Raw genomic sequence first — 25,314 nt, forward strand, 5'->3', positions numbered from 1 at the left:
AATGTCGTCTCAACATGGTGCTCAGTTTTGTATTTTTGTATGAACAGAAAATAACAGGCTTTCCATGATCATACACACACTGTCAGACAAGATAAACTATTTTTTATTGTTTGTCATTATTTGTTATTACTGTTAATAAAGACATTGATATGATGCATCAAGGCTTCTCCAGACCTTCCAATGACAAGGGTAGTGATATGTATTTGGGTTTTTTGCTAATGGCTGTCCAGCTAATTTAGGCTTGCCTAGTTTATTTTTTTGCTCTTGTTTAATCTAGTGACAACTCAGTTACCCTGTAATGATAGAGTAGGTGTGGAGAGAGAGAGAGAGAGAGAGAGAGAGAGTTGTGTTGTGTTGAGGGATGCTGTCTCTTTAAGAGCACGCTCAGTAAGAACAGTAATAGTGTTACACATGGCGGAGTGCAAGAGGTCGGCATCAGGGCTCTCTAATTCAGGGGACAGCATGACCTCGCTGGCGAGGGCTCTTTCTCACACCACGCTGAATCAGCTGGACCATTCGGATGTGTTCCAGTCTCAGTCGTCTCTGTGCCGGCTGGGTCAGGGCCGGAGGAGAACCAGGTCCTGCAGCCAGAGCGCGGACTCTGGGGATGTGAGTCCCAGCGCCGAGGCCAAGGTCCTGGTTATAAACACCGGAGGAACCATCGGGATGATGTACCACAATAACGGTAAACACTCAGAAGTAACGGTGCCAGTCATCCGTAGTGGTTTACCCTACTCGGAAAGAGTAAATATAGATACCTCTGTAGATACCGCATAATAACGGTCAACACTCCTCCGTAACGTTAAAGACGCCTCCAAACCGTGGCACAGCCAAAGAGTGTGAATGAATGAGGCGAAATGGCGGATATGGTTTTATAATCGCACAAAACACCTACATTTTAGGTAAAGATACGCGAAGCCATTTGTGCTGAATGGTAGCGGAACGGTAGTCGGCACCAAAGATATCTGGAGATTAGCCCTGGCTAGCTTATGTAACACGGTTTACTTCATATGTTCATTACTTGCCATTTAAACTACAGAAGCAGACAGAGCAGCCTAAGGCCAAATGAGTAAACATAGCATAAAGGGTCAACATTGTGCAATAAGTAGAAAAAACGAGCTAAACACCTAAGTTTGACCTCATTTGCGATGCTACCAATGTAAATATTTACCGTTACGTCCTTATTCTAACGCCATACACTTGAATATAATGTGAGTAATATTTATTAACCCGTATTTCTCAACTCTGCTTAATGTTATTTGCTTTATTTTCTGTTATATTCACATTTTTTGTTATAGTTTGTGTCTGGTCAGTTCATTGCGCTCATCTACACAGATTCCTCCTCATGTGTGGAACATGTCCAAAATTCTACACTCATTGTGGAAGTCTTTAAACAGTGGTAAAGTCATTAATCTGACCAGTAAACCTTTATAGGTTTATAAATGTTCAAATAAGCACAAACAATGAACAGTGCATTCTAATTTGCAGGTGTGTTGGCGTAATCGTTCCCAAACCTCTTGTGGAGTCCCAGTATTTACATTTACAATCCATTTCTTACAGTCAGATATGTTGTGTATGGGATGCACGTCAGGAACCAGATGTTTCTTTCTAATTATATTATTTTAATCAAGGTATTGATAAATTCTTAAATTTCTGTCATGATTTACTCTATTTATGTTAATATGTAATATTTTCAACATGGTTTACTGGACAAAGAAATCAAATATATAGCCTTAATAATGGCTGCCAAAAACTGTGGAACAGTAATGTTTTTAAAACTGATTATATAACTGTATTAAGGAATACAATTATTACCTGATAACAAATTATATATATGTATTTTTTTTTCTTCTTGACCCTAGGTCCTGTTAAAAAGTCCTAATGTAATTGTGAGCAAACTCGGCTATCACATTATTATGTTTGTCAGCCTCTTGATAGCCACATTTAGACTCTCTAGTGGCTGTTCATATTACACTCACACAGCTGCTAGACCTCTCCTCAAGGTGGTTGCCAGTACCAGTCCTGTCATGTGGAAAACTGTTTGTAATTAATTTATGTGTTTATAAGTTTTGGAAGATAGCTAACTGATTTATTTGGTTTGACATTTGTTGACTGTTTGATTTATTTGAATCTGTTACTGTTTCTTGCATCATGCTTGCTTTCTATGGCATTGTTTAAAATGCATAGAACTGGGTACATTGTGCAAGTTAGTTTGGAGTCTAGCTGATGTCTTACATGGGTGTCATATTGTATCGTGGCCAAAATAGCACACCAAGGCTTATAGATATTTTCATGATGGAGTACCTATATTTTGACATAATTACACAATCCACTACTAGTACCACATTAAAAAAATTAGGTCAAAAACACAGAATAGTATATAAGGCCCTAAATCAATTTAAACAGGACTAAATAAATGTGATCTCATTTGTATGAAACATGCAGTTGATTGTGTTTCTGGAAATACTTGCCGTATGTTTATAAAAGTATATGCTTCATAATGATTTTCTAATTTATCACACGAACGCTAAACTTTTGTCATATTGACCATATCTGTGTTTTGTTATGCACAGGACTTTGTTTTGCTGTAGGTTCTTCCAATTTTTCTTGTACTTTTTATAAATGTAGAATGCTTCATTTGTTAATAGTTAGTTAATGAGTGTGATTGTTTAACTTGTTGTGTATTTCTGCCTTCCTGTTTCATCACAGTGCTGTCTCCTGAACCCAATGCATTGGTAAAAACTCTGCGCAAACTTCACATTCTACACGATGAGCAGTATGCCCAGCAAACTAGACTTTATGAGTACTATGACCACCCAGAGAACACACTAGTGCTGCCGTAAGTATACACACACACACATACACACACACACACACAGTTACAAACACACAGTTACTCCACTGTATATTTTACGCTATTTATTACACAGTATTTTACACATTTTTAAATAAGTTGTTCATTTCCATATCAAATTACAGGATTCTGCCAATCCTTGTGGCAAGACACAAAAATTCTACAATATTATTATTTTATTATAAATTTTTAAACTAATGTTAGAATTCCAAGAACTGTGCCCATTTATAATCATTGGAAGTACATTATACTTAATCAGCATGTAACAGTGCACATTTCATATACAGTACTGTAGTATGTAATATTTAGATTAATCTCCAAAAACGCATATGCTCAATGTGACATTCTAGATTAGTTAATCTCAAAAGCGGGTTCTACTAATTTTTTGTGGCCAACAGAGGGCGCCGTCTTCCCATGTTTCCTTTTTTCACCAGGCATCCTCCTCATGCCCAGAGCCTCACTTCATTAACTAATTCTAAAACTGTGTTGCTTTGACAGGATGCCAACTCACCAGGCTGATGAACTTTTTCACGGGTACTGTAGTACTGGTAGCATAATGTTTGCCCTTGTGGGTTGGCAGTGTGTACTGTGTGTATGTTGTAGATATATTTGCCTGATTTCTTAGCATCTGGCTTGGGAGGGTATGAATTGTTTACCACAGAACTATCTGTAAGCGCTAGCAGAAATATGAAGTTCTCAAGTTTTTAAGTTTCACTCATTACCAGCACAAAATACACATACATATCATGACCAGGGCTACTTTTGGCTAAGTGGATTCAAAATGGTGCATAGATGTATTGATCCGGAATACTACTATTTTAATATTTGGTTATTTATTGTAGGCCTGTCTAACAGAACCAATGGCCTACTGTTGCTTCAGTAATTCATTTTAACCACAATTCTCTTAAATGAGAGACACAGCTATTAAAACAGTGTCTAAAAGTGCATGTTTATATGGTTAAATTGAATGTAAAATAATACAATAAGCCATTATACTCTCAAATATTTAATTAGACTAGAGTTTCAGAAATTATATATATTCCATAATTTGTTATTAGGTAAAGCAGAATGGAAATAAAATATTATACCCCTCACGATTACAGCAAGAGGTCACAGACTGCTCTTTTGCTTATTTTTTTTCTATGTTACACTTCAGTGACATTACACTGAAATTTGTGTACAGCTGTGGATCACGTTAAGCCTCAGAATGACCCAGCATGTTTCCAAGACTTGTAGGCATTAGGGAGCCTGCTGCAACAGACCCACTCACTAGTGAATATAATAGAGCTGCAGGCTAAGCTCTTTTAGTCCTGTTTCAAGCATGTTTGCGCTCAGAGTGTGTTTGCATGAAGACTGTTTGTTGGAGAACTCTCTCGTATCAGACAGCCATATGTAGGCTTTTAACCAGTTTAGAGTTTCTCTCTGGATAAACTGAGATAGATCTAGTGAGACATCTCCTAGCATACAGAGAGAAACATTAAGGTCATCTATAATCTAGTATAAAACTTATATGCTTTATGTAATGCTAGTTGGATTGCCAAAGAAGGTCTTTGTAAGCCTTGTTGATTAGGGTTATCAGCATATGCTGTTATAATGCTATTACAAAGATAGTGGTTCTATAGTAGTAACCGTTTCTATATCAGTAACATGGAGCAATGTAAGTTACTAGCTATACCAAGCCTGTTCATTATTAATGGTCATAAAGTCTTAAACAAATATATGAAAATGTGGCACAGCAACTACCTTGTATTTGTATGAATTTTGGGTGTAACACTTACATAAGGCTTTCTGTTGGTGAAATTTGATTTGTACATTTTATTTGTGAAATTGCTCTTTATTTGGATATGTACTATTCTATTATATATATGTCTAGCGCTCCCTCCAGGGGATGTCCCTGCCTTGCGCCAGTGATTCCGGGTAGGCTCCGGACCCACTGCGAGCCTGAACTGGATAAGCGGTTTCAGGCAATGAATAAGTGAATGAATGAATGAATGTTATATATGTTACATGTTATAAAATATTTGCTATGAGTCAGTTTTTTCAATTACATATAGTTCTTTATCAAAATGAAGAATGATGATCTTAGTTCTATGCAAAAAGTGAGCAGTTTATATTAAGAACGGATTATCTCAGTCTGTTATATGTATGTTGTGGAAAATGTCATAATAATATAATTAAGACAGTCAAGTGATTTATAAAACATTTGTGATGGTATCACTTATTTCAGTAATTTCCTGTGCTTTCATGAAAATACTACAAAATATTAGAAAAACATCTTTAATTAGGTGTGTCTTGCTTTTCGGCATTATAATTTTCATTGTACACATAACTGTTATTGTAACATTTCTAAAAAAGTAATAAGCTTGTAGACCTAACCCTTGCATACTCTTACCAATGTGTTTTTATTTGTAATAATATATGAATGCTAATATTCATATTACTAGTTTATTAATGTTTAGTTTTGAATGACCTTAGGCTGTATGCTCACCTCTGTTGTGAGGTGTTGTAGATGTTTAACGTTAATGAGTAGAATATGTGTGGAGAAGGACTGAGGAAAACATCTTTGACCAATCTAGCTACTATTTTATGCAAGATGCTTTTTCTTAACAGCCCTGCTTACCCTGTAGTCACTGGACTACTATGCACTCTTCTTTAGTGTCAGTCTGGATTTGAAAGAGTTTGAATTTCAACTCTAGGTTTTTTTGTTGAGCCTTTGCTTCATGTGAAGGATAAGGAGGCAATTTGCAACGTTTTATTTTCTCAAGATGTGCACTGATCTTTTGTACCAACCTAGACAAATAATTATCACATGGTGCAAATGTATAAGATGAATAGATCTGTTTGGAATAAGAGGTATAGGAGTTTATGCAAAATGTACAAGGAAATGAGGACCTGTCTTTCTGTATGCATATTTTCTTTCTTCATCTGTAACATGTCAAGAAATATACTGTGGTGCAACCTAACTTTAAATCTGAGTGACAGCATCTTGAAATTAAAATTTATTTGCACATAATTCTTGTTCCAAGATAATAGACAGATTGAAATAAGCCAAACTAACTGTCAATAGAATGAGATTTATTTCAAGCGAAACATCAAAAAAATAGCCATTTAGTTAAGCATTTTTATAGCATTCTCAGAAAGGGAAATATTTTATATATTGATTAGATTGATGATTGACTTGCCAAGATGTATTGTTACAGTTTGGCCTGATCTTACTCTTTTTATTGGTCTCTCTTTCTTTACCTCTATCTCTTGCACACAGCTCCTGTCTGTCACTGAGCTAAGAATATGCTAATACTTCCCCCTCCCTGTAGTACCCATACCAACATTGTTAGATAAATGAATAATTGGCGATTTGAATACATTGTCTTTTTCCTGAGGCACCCATCCTTTAAGAACATCAACAACATATGTTTGGGGCTGCTCTTGTGACTGGAGGCTAATTAAAGTACTAGCTGAGGCCTAGCTCATCTGAGAGTTGTTGGAGATTCTAGGGGTGTGTGTTTGTGGGAGGTTTGTGTGCATGTGTGTGTGTGTGTGTGTGTGTATCAGTGTATCACCCCCACCCCCACCCCCCCGCTGTTCTATTGAAATACTGAAGAAGGCTTGAGCCATGCTCCCCTCCATGTCTATATTAGATGTGGGGTGTTTTGTGGTGAGGGGTGCATTTCAAAGGGAGAGATTAGGGCAGTCTTTTCTTTGAGCGGTAAGCAGTCTCGCTTCTCAAATAGCTCATCTGTGCACTGGAACATGCCACGTCCTATCCAACAACATTTACAGGCCACATTAATATGGATGCTGGGTTTAGGGTGCATTGTCCTCATTTAATTAGGACAAGGGGGTCGTGCTAAGAAGAGCAGACCCTGTGTTTATGTGCTGGATGCCCCCCAGCCTTCCATTCAGCAGTGTAAACCTCCACAAGCACAAGGTCTTTCTCCAAAAGAGACAGTAAGTTGCCTTGCAGCGTTTTTAATGGGGTAACCTATGGATACATAGAAGACATAGAAGAAGAACTTTTAATGAACAGTTAAAGAATCTAAAGAAAATCTTAGAGATGATTAGTATCCAAATATTAATTTCTGGTAATAGTGTTTTTACTGAATTATATATCTTTTAATTATATTCTCCTGAGTAAGTCTAATAAGTTTAACGTAAATTAAATAAACAGTTTCTAGCACTTAATGAACATTTCTTCTGAAAATAGTTGTTTTTAATTTTAACATGAGATTTTGAACAGCCACTGTATAGTCTGGAAAATCAATTAAATTCAGTTCAGTTGAATATAGTTCTGTACTGTTTGTACCAGACAAGCTTTTAAATAAACAATATCTGCATATTTTTGATAAGAAAAAAAGAGACTGAGGCAAATTAAATAAAACTGTAGTATGCTTACATTAAATGTGATTAAAGAAATGAACATTTTTACATTCTTTGTAGGAATTTATATTTTGTTCCCTCATTGTTTACTGTGGTAGGTTTAACTAGAACAGTGACATGAGGAGTGTTGTTCATTAACAGCTGAAATAGAAAACTAAACAAAAACAAACAAAAATACTATATTACAGCCACCAAGACAATGAATAAAATATTATACATTTCAATTCTGTGACTTGTAAACACAGCTTGTCAATCCATAACACATTATTGATACAAATGCAGCTTTCAGGTTAACCCCTTGACTTCTGTCAATTTGTTGTGAAAATTCACAAATGATATGGGTATGGCCTACTGTTCTTGTTTAAACCCAAAAAATATCTGTTACATTTACCCCCACATAAGATTGTACTACATGCACACACACACAAACACACACAAGCTTACACAAATTCTCCTCCTATGGATTCCTTCTCTTATGCTTTGAAGCGTTTTGCAGCCCCCTGCTGATTAAGCAGAAGGCCTCTGTAATCGAGTTTGTTTCGCTTCTCCTCCAGGGCCCATCCTTAGGCTTCACCCTATAGCCTTTTATCTCACTTCCTTCCTCTAACCCAGAAAACCTGAACTCAGTCCAACTCTCATGGTTTTTTCCTAAAGAACTGCATAATGGGAACAAAGGGCGAGGATTTGAGAACGTTTATCAAAGTGTTTTTACTAATTCAGATGTTTTAATTGGCATGCTGATTTAACTGACCTTGTTTAGGTTGCTCATCAGCTTGTCTGCAATGATATAAGTATGTTGTGTTTTTACAAGCTTGTTATGGTGTATGTGTGAGAGTTTTTTATATTTCAAAATGTTCTCATTTTCCCAATACAGGCTATCCAAACAGAACAAAAGAATAGTGTATACTGTAATAGAGTATTCTCCGCTGCTGGACTCCTGCAACATGACTACGGATGACTGGGCCACTATAGGAAAAGACATTGAGGTACCTTTTAATTCATCATAGGGATACAACATTTATACTATGTTATATGACCAAAGGATTGTGGCACCTGTTTGTCCAACATTTCTTTTGAAATCAAGGGATTTGATTGGGAGTTTGTCCCCTTGGCAGCAATAACTGCTTCTAATCTTCAAAAGGGATTACACTAGGTGTGTGAATGTGAGGATGTTTGAGGATTATCCAGTTCAGGGTCGCGGTGGGACCAGAGCCTACCTGGAATCATTGGGCGCAAGGCGGAAATACACCCTGGAGGGGGCGCCAGTCCTTCACAGGGCACAATGTGTACAATCTATATAAACTACACTTAGGCCCCATCCACACAGATCCATTTATTTTTAAAAACTGAGGCTTTTGTCTGTGCTTTAGCCTCCCATACACACAAAAACACAGAAAATGGAGGTTTTTGAAAATGCTGTTGTCGCTGTTTTCGTGTGAACAATGGTATACCCAGGTTTTCAGAAACGCTGATGTCACACAGTGCCTGTCTCTGGCTGAAATGCAGAAACATCCTCACTCCTTATATAAGGAAATACATACGTCATTAAACTACCATATACATGTAGCTAGCACTAGATTTTGTAGATTCCCACATATGAATAAATATAAATACATATAAATTATGTTGTATTAGAAATATATATTACACTATTAAGATCAGTAAATTAGATTCAGTAATTTCATGATATGAGTAATACAAATCGGATTAATCCCATGCTCCGTATATTCCTCTCATGCTTAATGGTGTTTTGAGGTCTCGCTGAAAGAGGTATTGTGGCCCCCTACTGGACTGGCATGATAATGCAGCCATTTCATTTTTCAACATCGGAGAGAGGAAAATATAATATTTTTAAAATATACGGATCCATGTGGACATGGCCTTAGATACTTAGTAATGTGATTACATGCCAAAATTAAATGGAAAATAATGCTTAATTTATTACCAAGTCACATAGCCTTCAAAGCAAATTCATGAGTGTTAAATCAGCACTGTTGGTGTTAAATTAACACAGAGTGTTGACAAGTTTACATTTGTACACTAATGGTGTTGATTTAACACTGGTGAATTCGCTGTGTTACATGCTTCAAAATGCAGTTTTGTAAGTTATTTGTTGCTGTTTGATGTTGGTGAGCAAGTGTTGAAGTTAAAGGTTGAGAGTGTTTAACTTTATTTTACCTACAGAAACACTATGAGAAGTATGATGGTTTTGTCATTCTGCATGGTACAGACACTATGGCCTACACAGCCTCAGCCCTGTCCTTCATGTGTGAGCACCTGGGCAAACCCGTCATCCTCACTGGCTCTCAGGTATCCTTAACTTTTACCAGACACTATATCTCCACTAATAGGATCCGTTTTAGTTCTGCTATTAGAAATACTACCTCTTTGTTAATGTGTGTGCCTGATTTATTTATCATAGCAAAAGAAAAAAACTGTATTGTTTTACATCTTTCACTATTTCAGTATGTTAACCATTTGAAATGTACACATATACACTGTATATTGCAGAATATAGGAAACATGTTATATTTTTATGAAATTGGGGAAATGAAATATTTGGTCTACATACATTGGTACACGGACCTTGTGTTTTTAATATTTTATTTAATTTCTTAAGAACCTTTCCTAAGGGCTTTTATTATTTTGTATAAAACAAGAGCACTGTTATCAAGCAGCCTTTGTAAAACATTATATAAACTTTTAATTAATTTGATACCTTAACGTACATTAGGCTGTATATATTGTATATTGCCTATATATTGTAAATGCCTATTTTTGTGTATCTTTTTTTTTTTTCACAGTCTTGTTGATTTTCTGTCTGACAGGTGCCTATCTATGAAATGAGGAATGATGGGAGAGACAACCTGTTGGGGGCACTGTTGATCGCAGGGCAGTTTGTCATTCCTGAGGTGAGAGAAACATGGTCAAGCAGCCTTTGGCAGATCGATTTTCTTAATTAAAATGCATTGTGACTCAAACATGGTCTTATTGTTAAAAAGGTTGCTTTCTGAAAAGATGTGTAATACAGTTAACCATTTGCTGTTGAATTGATGCAGAGCAAAACTGACCTCTGGTTGTCTGACTCACTCATTTTTGAACTCAAACTTAATAACATATTTACCTCTAATAATATGCACACACACAATATATATTTTGCCTTTGATTATGTTTATTACCAATGGAAAAAAAAACGAAATGCAATCACTGCTGTTGATTTAGTCTGTTTAAATGAATTCAGTCGACGACTCACACCCCTCACCACTTGTTTAGCAGGTCTGTTCAGTTCATCTGCTGATGTAGGGTGTTGCAATGAACCCATTCAGCACCCTATACTCTGTGGAAGTCGATGCAAAATCACTGGTCCCTCCCACTTAAGATGACACGTCATCTGTTTGTAACTGTTAGCACATAAATATGACATTAGCTTAAATGAATGACATGTAAATAAAAAGATTCTTCCTATCTCTCCACACAGATCTGCCTCTACTTCCATCATAAGCTGTACAGAGGAAACCGGGTCACCAAAGTGGATGCTGGAAGTTTTAATGCCTTCGACTCCCCCAACCTTCCTGCATTAGCCAATGCTGAAGTGGACATTAAAAGTAATTTCTGTCTTGCCTAATATTTAATATATAACACCCAATCTTCTCCTGTCAATAAAAAAGAAGAAGTTACTTTCTGCTAAATTAGAAGTTACATGTGTTGTTTTTGTTCTCCATTTATTCAGTTAATTGGGACACAGTTTGGAGAGCTAACACAACTGCAAAGTTCAAGGTTAACACACAGATGAACCGGAACGTGGGCCTCTTGCGACTGTTCCCTGGAATCACAGCTGAGACAGTAAGATGATGTTGAAAAGAATTAGCTTTTTTGTGCTGAAATCCCACTGACAGTTTCATTTCTATGATGGGTGTTCTTTAGGGCTTTCTTGAGTAATATTCAAGTATCATTTTGCTACAATTTGAAAGCTGATTATCTTGATTAAAAAGGTCTTAAACAAACAGACATACTTTGATTCAGCACATATTATGGTGACAGTAATAAAATTTAATTTTTTTTAAGATAATACTGACATACCTAAACAAATGAGTATTTCGAGTGCTGTTTGTGCAAGACCTAGTGTAATAGGTTGCAGGTGATACAAGCTATAAAGATTACTTCAGCTCCATAATTTCACTGTTATTTCACTGCAAAATCTTAACGGTTTTGTATAAATGTGTGCTGCTCAGGTTTGCAGTATGACAGATCTACTTGTCTGTGACTAGTGCTGGTAGCTAAGTAATGAGACAGAGTTATGGAGCATGTCTAATTCTTCACAAAGGAGCAAGGAGTTGGCACTTACTCTCTCACTCCAGATTCTCATCAGGAGTAGAGTGGGGGAAGGAGCAGATATTTACTGCCTCAATCTGGCTCTTTTGCTATGCTACAGCTTGATTGCTTTTTTTATCTGCATTTATGACCTTAGAGCTTTTTTATGACACATACGGTGTATATTTTATATGATACCTCCTCATGTTCATTTAGATAGTAATCGTTTTATCTAGAGTGGAATTGGATGTAGTTGTGTCTATTATGGAAATTGGGGTAGATTAGATTACCAGGAACTGCTGATTTAATGGGAATGAAATATTTCAGCTAAATCAGCATTGCAAAATGGTAAAAATGTATTAACCACACTGTACTCAGATTTATCATAGAAATAGAAGTCTCTTATCTTAGAAACAGAAACAGTCATTCGTCTTAGAGACTTGTAGATGTGTGTCTTATGTTCTGTATTTATCAACTCTGTAATATCTAAAGCTAGTAAATCTACTTTATTTTTGTTTGTTTAATAAATTGTTTAACCTATGTGCCTTTCTTGGTGTGAAAATATCATGAACAGTCAGATAAACATGGTCCAAAGATATTTCAAAAGTAGAAATCCTATTTAGTATGCATACAATTTTAGTATTTAATAATATGTTTTCCTTCTGTTATTAAGTTACCATTTAGAATAGAAGTATTTATGACACCACTAGCAGTATTCTTGCAGCCATTTATTTTTTGGAATTGTGCTGAATTTGCTAAATAATTTGCTGTAAGCATATATTATACAGAAGTTACATTTACTTTATTATTAAAATCCCAGGTAAACAGAGTTCATGGGTTTCTGTGGTAGATGTCCTTGGCTATTCAGGTGTTTAGGAGAGGCTCCAGATGTGCTGCAGTGTAGTGGGGGGGAGCGAGATTTTAATTTAATCTCTGGCATCGTTAATTCCTCTCTCTCTGGGACTATTGCGCCAAGCAGGCCTTTCGATAAGGCAGTGTGGTGGTGTTATAGGCTCTGCTTCCCAGTGGGATCATTTCCAGCAGAGGGCAAAAATATAAAAACTGAGCTCATGATATTTACCATTGCAGTGAACGTGTATGGGCAAGGAATGTTGATGTTAACACCACTATAGACTTTGATGATGTTACATCTCAAGGGATAGACTAACTATATCTGTGTCATATAGAAATTAGGTAACAGATCCTAAATTGAATCTTAGAGAATCATTATTTTTATTAGGCGTGTTTAATTTGTTGTACTAGGGTATTAATGTGGGGCAGTAGTACAGCAGCTGAAAAAATGTTTCCTTTGACCAGGTTAGAGCCTTCCTGCAACCACCCATGGATGGGATAGTGTTGGAGACTTACGGGAGTGGTAATGCTCCTGATAATCGTGCAGACCTGCTGGAAGAGTTCAGGAAAGCTACAGAAAGAGGACTAATTATTGTCAACTGCACCCAGTGCCTTAGGGGCACTGTAACCACATCATACGCTACTGGCAAGGTGTGTGTGCATTCACAGATATGCCTCTATTTCATATGCGAATTCTATATGCTGTGCTATGTTGTACTATATTTAGATGGCATTTTTAAATATTGATATGTAATTTCACCATCTTCTCAGGCTCTGAGTGATGCTGGATTAGTAGCTGGGTGTGATATGACTCCAGAAGCTGCTCTGTCTAAACTCTCCTATGTACTAGCCAAAAATGACCTAACCACACAAGAGAAAAAAAAGGTTGGTATAGCATAGTGGACAACTCTGCTGCTCTCCACATGGTAGATTGGAGGTTAGATTCCAGCATACTCTATGCTAATAAGTGTTTAGATAAGACTTTTGCTTACATATTTAACATGGGTTAAATTGTATGTCGAATGTAAAAATAAATGTAAAGCTCTGTATTTATTTACTGAACAAAATAGAAACATATATATCAGCATTCTTTACAATGTAAACAGCATATTTTTGCATATTGGCACATATCAAATTCCTCAAATACCAAAGCTATGTGACAATAGTATTTATTCTGTTTATAAACTTCAGCAATATTGCTGAAATGTATGCTGAGACTGGATCCTCATGAATTCAGTCAAAAAGCTGCTTTATACTAATTTTGTTTCATTGGTTACATCAGATGTTGAGCCGTAACCTGCGTGGTGAGATGATTGCTGACCTGGAAGGAGCTACGCTGACTCTCAGTGACAGTCGGTTCATTCAGGTCATTGCTAAATCCCTCAGTATCAGCTGCAAAGAGGTATGACCCCGGAAGATGCATTAAAAATACATTTTCACAGTTTCTGTCTAGTTTTGCACTGAGGAATGACTAACAGAGTTGTGCTTGTTGGTGTTCTCAGGAACTTGAAGCTATCCGTGATGCCCTGACCCCTACACTAGCATGTGCTGCTGCTAAGATTGGTGATATTGAGGCCCTGGAGGCAATCAGAGAGATGGTATGGTTTTCCCCAGGCTCTGTGCCTTAGTGTATAAGTGTATTTTCTTGCTTTCCTCCATTTCCTGCTTTGTTGTGTACCATTACAGTGTGTCTGAATCTTCTTTTATCAAACATACCTAATGGCTACCTACATGCCCTTTCATTCATGCTTTCATTCAGTCTGGAATGGCTCTGCCATGCCACCATTTCCTGTAAGCATTCTCGAATCTTACTAAAGTCCCAAGACCTGTTTTCAGACAAGTTTTCAGACCTGTTTTTGTTCAACAGCACAGAGACACATGCACATACACACCCCTCGAGTGAAGTTAAAGCATCTCATGGGCCAGACAGTGCATACACCCTGCCCATTATAGATGTGGAAAGCTGTAAACTCATTGTTTCTATTTCAGCGCAGTTTGATTAGCACAAACATGGTATTGATTATCAAATATTTGTATTATATGTTGTCATTTAAACAGAAAGCTAATTTAGAAAATGCCCATCTAAGTTACTGAATATTTAAAGCCAGCTAGTTTACGTCAAATGATTACGACTGTCCCAGCTGTGTTATCTCTAAAAGTAAATGCCACTATCAAGCTATCCCTAGTTAAACAAAATGCAGGAAGCTAAACATGTTTTTGTCTTGTGTAGTTACAGTGAGAGGTCATGAACAGATAAGTAATCTAGTACACTGATGACATGGCCTCTAGCCTATGTTTGTAAAGGCCTGCCAATGATATCCTTGCATAAATCTGCACTTTAGCAAGAGATTTTGGTGTTTTCACAGAAAGAGATCAAGGTTATTTGACTGGAAGCTTTGAAATTGGCCTCAGACGTAAACTAAAATGCCAGATTTTTTTCAGCAACCCTGCAAGGCTACATTTTTTTGTGGTATTAATGTTATTTTTATTTTTCTTCATTAATTTCCTCAGCGATTGTAAGAATTAAACTGCAATATTGTGTAATACTATACAGTAATATACAATATCATTCACCAATTTCCATAAAATGTTCAACTCCATTTCTGGAAAAGTTTAGATATGGTTTAACATATGTTTCTGTGATGTGTTTATTCTCATGAACATGCATTTTACTGACAAATGTACAATGAATATATATCCAGTGTTTTAACAGACCAGCCTGATGGAACATTCCAAAAAATTGGAGACAGTAGCAGTGTAAATATAACAAGACATTTCTCTGTTTTAGGCTTAAGATTAAGGTCTTCCTCCGTTCATAATACTGTGGTATGGGTGTGCCTCAGTTCCAACTTCTTAGCTGACTTGCATATATATGATGATAGCAGTGATGTGGAGGTGTATATTAGGATTTTTCAGAGACATATGCTGTCACCAAGGTGATATCTTTTCTTGGGCAGTCCAGGGTTATTTCAGCAAGACAATGTCAGGCCTCATTCTGCATAAGCTTCAACAACATGGCTTCATAGGCACCAAATGTGTGCGCATGGCTGGCCCACCTCTATCCCAGATTTATATTCTATGGTACAGCATGAAATGGAGAATTAGTCAATGGTGGCCACAAAGTGCTGAGCAGCTGAAGTCTTGTTTCAAGAAAAGAGCTTTTAAAATTCAACAATTAGTATCCTAAGTTCCCAAATAATTTGGAAGTGTAATTAAAAGGAAAGGTAATGTAACACTATGGTAAACCTGCCTCTGTCTAAACTAGCAAAATACAGTCAAGTATATCAGGTAATCTTTTCTTTGTACTATTGTCAGTTATAATATAATTAACTAATCACAGGTTTTGCTTTGTGTATGTAGTTTATAACACCTCAATAAATTTTTTGATGATGTGTCATAAGTGCTAACACACTTGGTGCTGATTTTCATTTTCACTACTGTTTTGAAGCTACTGAGTTTGGGCTTTTCTGCACTGATTGTCTGCATTTTTCTGCAGGGAAGTAACTTGAGTATGGCTGATTTTGATGGACGCACTCCTCTTCATGTTGCAGCCTGTGAGGGTCATCTGAAACTTGTGCAGTATTTACTGGGCCAAGGAGCCACTGTCTATGCCAAAGATCGCTACGGTGACACACCCCTTCGAAATGCTGTTCGTTTCGGGTAAGGCCACAATGTAAAATTGCTGTAATTTTATAACAATTTACAAAAATAATAATTTAAAATAACTTAATTAGTACAGTATTAGTAGAGGGGTTATTCATATCATTTTTCTAGACAGTCATGCTCTACATTATTGGGGACATTAGAGAGTTGCCTCAAACACCTTACATCATCTACATTAGGAGAGGTTTCAAGAGTGAATTAACCCAGTTGAGGATGGGGATTATTAGGCCCCCACAATGGCAGGTTTAGCCAGACATCGGGGTCACACCGCTACGCTTTTCAAGTAATGACCAGGGATCTTTAATGACCTTAGAGTGTAAGGACCTCAAATATACATCTTAGCTGAGGGAAAGTGCCATTTGTACAGTAACATTTCACTCGGGCATCGGGATCCAAAAAGACCACAGTGAATCAATATCCTATTGTCTTCATCAACACCACTTCCAACAGCCACCCAAGCTTTCCTTGGAGATCCCTCATTCAAGTACTGGCCAGGTCAAAACTTACTAACTGTAGTGGATTTGCATGTTCTGGTATTCAGGTGCTTTTAAGTTGTTTTATTGTTTTTTATATATTTGTGCCTCTCACTGTAAACTCTATAGCGATCCACTTTCTGTAGTATACACTTTCACTCCCCGTAATTTAAATAACATATAACATTTAATAAATTGTTGTCTATTAGAATAATTAAGATTTGTGCCTGTAATTTTATCACAACAGAACTGCTGTTAGTGCTGTCAAGCTATAAATCCACTGTATATATGTGTGTGAGTGTGTATGTATGTGTGTGTGTGTGTGTGTGTGTGCATGTTTGCCATCACTGTGTATAAGCAGGCTTATGCCTGAGTGTCTGATGTGTTTGATGGCATATGTTGTAGAACAGGTAAATGACAGAAAGCGTAGGTGTCAGTGGGTGGGTGAAAGAGCGTGGGCATCTTGTTTTGCAGGTCTTTTATCACGTACCACATTTCCTCAGCAACCTTCAAGTTGAAGGTTAAACTGAATCTATTAATAGGGAGCCGTTTTAGTCAACGAATGACTGAGAGTATTTTCAGTGAAATACATTTCTAAGGTTTGCAGCTTTCAATTGAGATTGACATTTTCAACACGTATATCGCCCCTCTCTCTGAGTGACAGAATAATGTTGTATAATGGAGCACATCATGATGGTTGGAGAAATTATTATGCTTAGAAACAAGGTTAGGTTCTAGCACATAATCTGTGATTATACAGTATATTTGTAAATTAGAAATTTAGCAAATATATGGAAACTCAACACTTGCTGCCTTTTCAGCAGAGAAGGCACAGAGGTCAAACAGGTATATGTATTGAATCAATTTCTGAAACAAAAGCTGGAGTGAAGAAAAATCCAGATCTAATTCTAGAAAAAAATAATCCTGCAATAGTACTCATTTGCATGTGATATATTGCATGGTGTGGTTAGCTCTGTATGTCTTTCTGTGGAAGAGTACTGTTTGAGGAGTCATTTCCTTCAACCCAAAATAGCTAATATACTGAAGCTTAGAAGGTAATGAATAAATTTGAGATTGCTATTGATATTGAAGAATACGAAATTGTTCAAATATTTTGTACATTTCTTGTGTAATGAAACAAATATTTTTCTCTAAAAATGCATTTCCCAAACTTCTCAGTCCAATAAAACAGCATTCTTGATTGTATTAAGGTCATAATTTGTATGAATTGCTGTGCTTTAAATGAGTCTGTAATAACAAACCAAATCAGGAGTATGAATGCTTATTTAGGGACTATTCTGATCCAACATCAGGTATTTTCCATTGCATGGACTTCTTAACTTGGCTTGGCATGCCTCCACACCCTTCCCTTTTCAGCCCTGGTCACTTTTCCATTAGCACAGCGCTCCTGCGAAAAGCAGCTGGTGACGTAGCAAAACCCTGTGTGTAAAGGGAACCATGGACTTTGAAAATCACAGCATTGGCAGCGGTAACCTTAAGTGCTGTTTACTTCTTGAGTATTTGTGTGTTGATGTTTGTTCCACACATCAGTTCTAATATTGCAATAGAATTGTTTTCATTCCTTGTTGCACATCCATCTCTCGCTGGACTTTTGAGTTGGCCACCAAACCAAGGAGCATTTGAGCATCTTCCAAAGACCATACCATAATTTTATGAGCTGCCATTGTTAGTTCAATACAAACAAATTTGATCACAGATGGTTAATTTGTCCTGGAGGTCTGCATTTAATTGTGATTAATAAGTCTTTCTGGCCAATCAGTGCTCTGCAAGGTTATGTGTTACATTTAGTTCCTACTCACTTGGAACCACACATCAGCAAGTACTAAAAAAATACCTGCTTCCAGGTACTAGATTTGCCTAGCAGTAAATAATCCTGAGTAGGTTCCATGCAGTGGAATTTTTTTTGTGCATGTTTTGTCCACACTTCAGTTTATATGAAACTAATCTGCACAATATATGTGGTTTGGGTGGGTTGAGAGAAACTTTGCTTGTCTAATGATTTTTATTAGCAACTAGGGCTATTTTAGAGTCTATTGAATTCTGCTGTTTGTTGGCATTATTAGCTTTAAATTAAATTTGGACTCTGGATCCTCTGTAGACTGAGTACATCTGACTTTTCACCTAACTATTCCTTTAATAAACCAATTTAGCTTTAAAGACATGCTTAATACAATTAGTCATTTGCCCTGATTAATAGAGGAACATCTGGCAATAAGGACACAGCTGCAAAAAGTTTTTAGAGTAAAAAAGTTCGCCTTGCTTTCATTGCTCTGTGTGCATATGGAACACACAATCTTAATATGGTCTCTCAAGCACAGCAAATGATAGTTAGGCTCAGGAAACTAGGACAGAAACCTTTTATTTTCTTCAGTCCCCCCATAGACCATCAACAGCCTCTTCACATCTCACAGCCTCTCTCTGTGGAGACGTAACATACAGACAAATCAGGATGAGATGTCAACCTCATTAAGGGAGATGGAGGGGAGGGGGTGTAACTAAATTACACTTGTGTACCACAGTAGTGAGTGTGAGTGTGTGTATGTGTGTTTGTGTGTGTGAAGGAATTAGAGAGGCTGTTTAAAGGCCTTGACAACAATTATCATTTAATTAGAGTAACTGTGAGACACACAGATTCACTGGTGCTTATTTTAAACTCCAGCTGTTATATTTTAGAGGCATTCAGAGAGTTTGGACACATTTCCTGTCCTGAGGGAGTGGCTCATTTCTCTGGACTGTAGTTTCACTGTCCTTGGTTAAAGTGCGTCCTTGTTTTGTGGTAGAAATACTCGCTATTTCTTTTAATATGTTAGATGTCTTGCAGGCACACACTGAAAAATAACATTATTAACAACAACAACATAAAAACAACTAATTTCATTGTTCTGGTCTGAAAGTAATTCTTTTATAATTATCCTCCACGACCATGGCTAATGTAAACTGAACTGAAAAACCCAAAATCCAAGGCATCTGTCAGTATACACTGTTGAAACAATTAATTTGAAGTCTTCCCATTCACTCAGTGAGGAATGAATTAGAAAAGGTGTCATGTTTCTATAAGGAAGAGAAAATGGGTTTAAAAAATAGGTGTGTTATCTAAACCAGCCCTACCTGCTGTTCTTTACATGTCTGACAGATACTATGACTACACGAGGTAGGACCAACTGGATATTCAACAGTCTCTAGTTTTGTCAGTGACTTACAGAGAAGCAGGCATGGTAGAGTATGGCCACAATGTGGACAAGCATCCCCAAAATACACAACAGTAAGACCACACCTGTAGTTATGTCATGTCTTTTCCTAGCTAAATAGTCATTAAAACATGGCCTTAGAAGCATAGTCTTCATACTGTACCACATTCAGACAAATGTACGAAGATGTGAGCTGTTTTTACAACTTTGAAATGCCCCTCATTTCTCCCATTGACATTTTGCCAGAATAATCTATGTCCGATATACTGAACTGTTGGGACTCCGTCTTTGAGCCTTGTGTGGGATTTGTTTGTTTTGGGAGACTAAGTGATGATGTCCTGACTTGTCCCAGCCTGTCTGGGCCATTACAGTTTCTCTTGTGTTGTAAACCTGTGCCAACGGTTGCTAAGTTCAGGGCTTAATCAAACATTGCACACTCTGCAGTTCAGTTCTCGGTATCCGGAATAAATAGAAAAAGGATGTTTCCTTCTGAAATGGTTTATTAACCGGACTCAGATTTAACATTGCTTTATATTTCAGTGTCATTCACCAGTGGCTTTAAATTGGGGTGCCTCTTTTGGGCCTCTGCCATCAAATAATGAAAGTTTAATTTGTCACCTATGATTTACTCATGTTTCAAGGGTAGCCGTTTGAAGCAGATTAATTTCGCTGAATGAATGGAAACTGTCTGTCAAATAGCATTCCAAATTCACAATATGAAGCGTGTTTTCAAGTGCATATTTTATTTATTATTTAAATTAGTTTAAAAATGCCATTTTTTAATACATACAAATCTGGTTATCCAGAATCAGTTGTCATTTGCTCAGAATTTAAATGCCCTATTTCTTGGCAAAAAAACATGTAGCCAAGTGTGTATATTATGTATTGTCAAAATGTGAATACAATGTATAGGAAACCTACAGGTATAAATATATTAAGGGTTAAATGTGCATGTGAACGTGCAGGAAGATTTTCATTCTCTTATCGCAGTTTCAAGGAGGATGTTGTTTCACAGGTCAAGCATGTTTTTGTCTTGTAGTCTTGTGGTCTTCTCTGAATACATTTAGCCTCCTGCGGTCCACAGCTGTTCTATTTGGTCAGTGCCCTCTTCTGGCTTAATATAGTGACTTTACACCATCATGTTCCCGTGTCCTTGTTTTTATAGACACAAAGATATTGTGAAGCTTCTGAGAAAAACTGGTGCTCATCTCTCTTGGGAAGAAATGGAAGATGCTGGAACTGAACTTTGCAGGTGACAGACAACCCCCCCCTCCATTCTTGTCTTGTACAGAATTCATGCTGTCAAGTCTGACCAGTCATTCAAGGCCTTCATGAGTTTTTAGAATGTTCCCTAACTGCATTTCATCAAAAGAACAGATATATGCATGGTATTTATCTCTTAAAGGAAACACAAGAGTTCAGCAACTTTATTTCCAGTTTTCCAATAAGTCTATTTGATATTGTTAAAGACTGTGTTTCATGTGTTCATCATGTCATGTGGAGTGATAGTGCGTATTCCTGTATATACCAGTATTCATAGCCTACTGAATTTTTATTAAGAAGTGTTAAAGCTGTAGTAATTTATCTTGAACAAGGTATGAAGAGGTTTATAAGAACTGTCCAAGCTTTTAGGCTTTTCTACAATTCAGAACAGATAAGCTATAGCAGTATTAAAGTCTGCTACTCCTTAACAGCTGCTCATCTCTGTATTTTATGGGTTGCTGATACAGTGGGTCATGTGTGTTTGTGTGTGTGAGCTCACAGACTGGCGGCATGTGGTGATATGGAAGGCCTGGAGATTTGGCATATAGCTGGGGCTGATATGACGATCTCAAGTTACAGTGGGCAGTTGCCAATAGAGATGGTAAGTATATGTTAAGTCAGCAGTAGCCCATGATAGAAGATATACATGGATGTACATTTGGATTTTTTTTTAAAAAACCTCTAAAGATGTTATTCAGTACTAAACCAACCACTTCTAAACTTCTTCTAAAAGTTCACTTCACATTAAAATGCTCTCATGTATTATGTCTATAAATTAAAAATTGGAAATGACTACATTTGGGTAGATGTTTCAGCTCTACACCAGCCTTTTTATCATTTCTAAATGGTTTTATTAAATAATTCAGGTCCACTTGTGTTAGAATTAAGATGCAACATACGGTTAGTTATTATTTTTTTGTACTGATAATGCTCAGAAAAGGTTTGTTTTATTATTATTATTATTGATATTTTCTTGATGTATATCCTGTTGTGTATCCTTCTCAGGCCATGCAGTCAGGCAGTGAGGAGGCGGTCCAGTTTCTCCAGTGGGCTGCTAATAATCGACCTCAGGTAGAGACCTGCACACATGAGACCAGAACACACAACAGCACTACAGGAGTTAAAAATGGGGCATAGCAATGATAGCAATAATAAGTAATTTGGTTATTGGTTTATTTATCTGTTTGTTCCCACCTTCCCAACATTTCAGCATCAGACCGATGAGGGTAATGAGGTACAAGCTTTTGTGTTATAATCATTTCCCTCCACATGTTGAATATTCATTGTCGGTTGTGTGTTTCTAGATGAACTACAGTCTCAGCCGCATGATTATATGAAACAAAGATATTTGCAGAATGGACCCAAGGACAGCTCACTGTAATTAAAAATGGATTTTGATAGAGTTGAAGGGTTTTGATGACAGATGTAATAAGGGGTTATTTGACATAAATCTCATAAAGCTTTTTAAAGAAGAGGAGTTCTGATCACCTGAGCTGATCACATTATTGCAGAATTACATACTTTGTTATTAATAGTGTCATACTTTGTGTGTGTGTGTGTGTGTGTGTCTGTGTCTTATGATATAGAAGACTAGTGTCCATTCATGTCCAGGTGCTGTGGCATGTTCTGGTTGTGCTTTTTTGAATTTTCCTCTCAATCACTATTTTCTTATTTTGCAGCCAGTTTGTGATGAAAATGAAAAGGTACATTATGGTGTAGATTGTTTTTGAGTTGTGTTGCACATTAGAGCCACAATCAGGGAGGTGCACAATGCTAGCCAATGTGCATGTCTATTGGCTAACATAAAAGAACTGGGCAGTTGATGTTCTCCTCTGCACTCATTGAGCTGTCTATATATGATTTCACATGTCTCAGAGGAACAATTTGCTGCGTTTACTCTCGCAGTGTGGTAGTATTGTGCGATTGGAAGAGACCTAGATTTAAAAAATTTAATAAATAAAAACTAACCATTTATGTCTGTTTGTATATATTCAGTGTTGACCCTCCTGTGTTTAAGAGGGAATCCTTCTGCCAGTTCTGCCTATAGAGTTAAATAAAGCTATATAACGCTGCTTTGCTGGGCTGAAATCCCTGATTGAGGCGGTAACATGAGCTGCAAGAATAAGCTTTACTGGCTTTAGACTACTGTGACAGACTTGTACTAAAGCTTATTTTTTTGTTAGCTGAATCTTTCACAATAATCTTGCACAATTATACTTTCAGTGCCCAGGCAACTGGTTGAAAAAGCTGCCACCGTGGCTCTAAGCATGGACGTAAAAAAAGCTGGGAGAATGTTCTATAGTAAAACATAAAATTTATATTCATGTCTATAAATGGTGTAGCTCATTTTGTACTTAAGTGGAAAGTAAAGTTCAGCTAAGATATTTGGACACAATGTAGTTTTATGCAATCTGTGCACGTGCTTACATTTAAATATAAAATTGCAGATTGTTATACTCAAAAACAAGAGTATAACTTTCTTCACCTGATTATGAGATTTAATAGCAGTATGAATTTGATAAGGATAGGACATGGATATGGTTTTTCTTTGTAGTTAAGATAGCTGTGAATGGTCCTAAATTGATTATGCTTATTCTAGACATCTAAAGGATAGCTTAATTTCTTTTTTTCAACATAGACTTTTTCAAATATGTTAGTTCATTCTGCTTAACACAGTCTAGTGGAAAAATGACTTCAGGGAATGAAAAAAGTAGTTAAACAGACTGTTCAAAAATGCATCTGGGTTGGAAAAAATGTTTATGTTACGTTTTTTCCACTGAGATTAACAGTTGGCTTCTATGCAAACTTAGAAAGCAGATACTTTCATGGTTATGATAATTGATTTTTATATTTTTTCCCTTCTTTTCCTCTAGAATGGTGAATACATCGAGTTCAGGGCTTGCACAGAAAAATCCTGAAGAGACAATCCTATTCTACCAATGATTTCCTGCCATTTCTTTTCTTCACATTTTAAGTTTAAAAAGCCATGTAATTTATATTGCCTTTGGGCAGTCCATGTTAATGCTAAGCACAAATATGAATGTATTGTGATGCTGGTGGGAAATGGGAAGCACAAGTGTTACTACACAATATTCTCACAAGGTCAAATCAGTATTAAGCGTTATACATTGTTTTATCTAAGACTGTGTAATTCACAATGAATTATGCAATATATACATGTATATAAATGATTGCAAATTCTGAATCCTCATGTTGGTTCCAGTCCAAAAATATTGTTGTATCCATACGTTTCTGTTAACTATTCTATAGCTTATGTTTGAGTTCTATTATAAACGTTGTGGATTTCTGTGGAACATGTTGGGGTTTGCACAAGGTAGATACAACCGACTAGAATTAATGTTCCATCAGCAAATGTGACCTACCGAACAGTTTCTTGGGCAATATCATTGTTTTATATTAATGTAGTTCTTGTGAAAGTTTTTCACATTTTGTGAACTCAAGTATTTAATCAATAATCAATTACTTTCAATTCACCCTGACCTCCAGAAATGCTAGGGTTAAAGAATTCAGTTAATATCATAAAACAGGTGAGATGTATTTTGTCTATGTTCTCTTGGCATTGTCCCCATACCAAACGCAAATAATTTTTTTGTATGTTCTTGCATAATGCACCCAAATCGATGTATTATAATGTGCAGATAGCAATCCTGTAGAACTGTGAATATAAAAATGTGTCTCATTTATTTATAAATTAAAAATGCAGTCCGGTTTAATGGCAGCTGGAGATAGATATTAACACACGTGCATATTATCATGTTAGTCAACAGTGCATTTGAATGGATCATATTTAAGTACTATATCACTGAATGTAAAAACTCGAAATCATAATTGACACCAGTTTGTATCTTCACGCTATACTGTGCCTTCATATTCAAACTCATCTTCAAATATTCAATGATTTAAACCTTGAAAATATTTATTTTCTGAAATATTTTACATATACACTGTATACCATATTAAAACACAGGCATCAGAAAACTAACCATATTTATTATTGTTATTGTATTAGTAGTCTTCTTATTCTTTAGTAGTCTTGCTATTCTGTTCTCTGAATCACTGGAAATATATATATATATATATATATATATATATATATATATATATATGTACTGTCTGTAAGTTGGAGATATATATTTGACAATGTTTTTGTCATGAAATGTAATGACAAAAAGGAAATAAAGGTCTTCGTTATATTTCTTCACTTTGTCTCATTTAATATTATTTTGGAAAATACCTTGAACGATTACAGACATGGATAATACATTACACTTTGAAGGATTATCCATTTGTG

The 25,314-nt window shown here is 36.4% G+C and overlaps 1 protein-coding gene across 3 annotated transcripts; it reads left to right on the forward strand.

Annotated features, from left to right (window-relative positions):
- Nucleotides 1-411: 411 nt before the first annotated feature.
- aspg (asparaginase homolog (S. cerevisiae)) lies at nucleotides 412-25,048 on the forward strand. Of its 3 annotated transcripts, XM_066680650.1 has the most exons (18): nucleotides 412-685; nucleotides 2,710-2,839; nucleotides 8,106-8,217; nucleotides 9,416-9,541; nucleotides 10,060-10,143; nucleotides 10,710-10,836; nucleotides 10,962-11,074; nucleotides 12,860-13,045; nucleotides 13,166-13,279; nucleotides 13,677-13,796; nucleotides 13,897-13,992; nucleotides 15,891-16,054; nucleotides 20,905-20,991; nucleotides 21,504-21,603; nucleotides 22,008-22,073; nucleotides 22,213-22,236; nucleotides 22,682-22,705; nucleotides 23,876-25,048. In XM_066680650.1, exons 1-18 carry the CDS (start codon nucleotides 412-414, stop codon nucleotides 23,918-23,920), a joined length of 1,992 nt encoding a protein of 663 aa, XP_066536747.1. In that variant the 3' UTR covers nucleotides 23,921-25,048. The 3 variants fall into 3 exon arrangements, with proteins under 3 accessions (XP_066536747.1, XP_066536753.1, XP_066536760.1); XM_066680656.1 differs by lacking the exon at nucleotides 22,682-22,705; XM_066680663.1 differs by lacking the exons at nucleotides 22,213-22,236; nucleotides 22,682-22,705.
- The last annotated feature ends 266 nt before the right edge of the window (nucleotides 25,049-25,314 follow it).

The sequence above is a fragment of the Hoplias malabaricus genome, chromosome 1 (genome assembly GCF_029633855.1).
Source record: "Hoplias malabaricus isolate fHopMal1 chromosome 1, fHopMal1.hap1, whole genome shotgun sequence".
Classification (NCBI taxonomy): domain Eukaryota; kingdom Metazoa; phylum Chordata; class Actinopteri; order Characiformes; family Erythrinidae; genus Hoplias; species Hoplias malabaricus.

What these genes read in the sequence shown, in the direction of transcription:
- aspg (XM_066680650.1), top strand. Translation starts at nt 412, where the DNA reads ATGGCGGAGTGCAAGAGGTCGGCATCAGGGCTCTCTAATTCAGGGGAC. An exon ending in CGAAATGCTGTTCGTTTCGG is followed by an intron (nt 16,055 to 20,904) that starts GTAAGGCCACAA and finishes TTGTTTTTATAG; the next exon opens with ACACAAAGATATTGTGAAGC. An exon ending in GCTGGAACTGAACTTTGCAG is followed by an intron (nt 20,992 to 21,503) that starts GTGACAGACAAC and finishes GTGAGCTCACAG; the next exon opens with ACTGGCGGCATGTGGTGATA.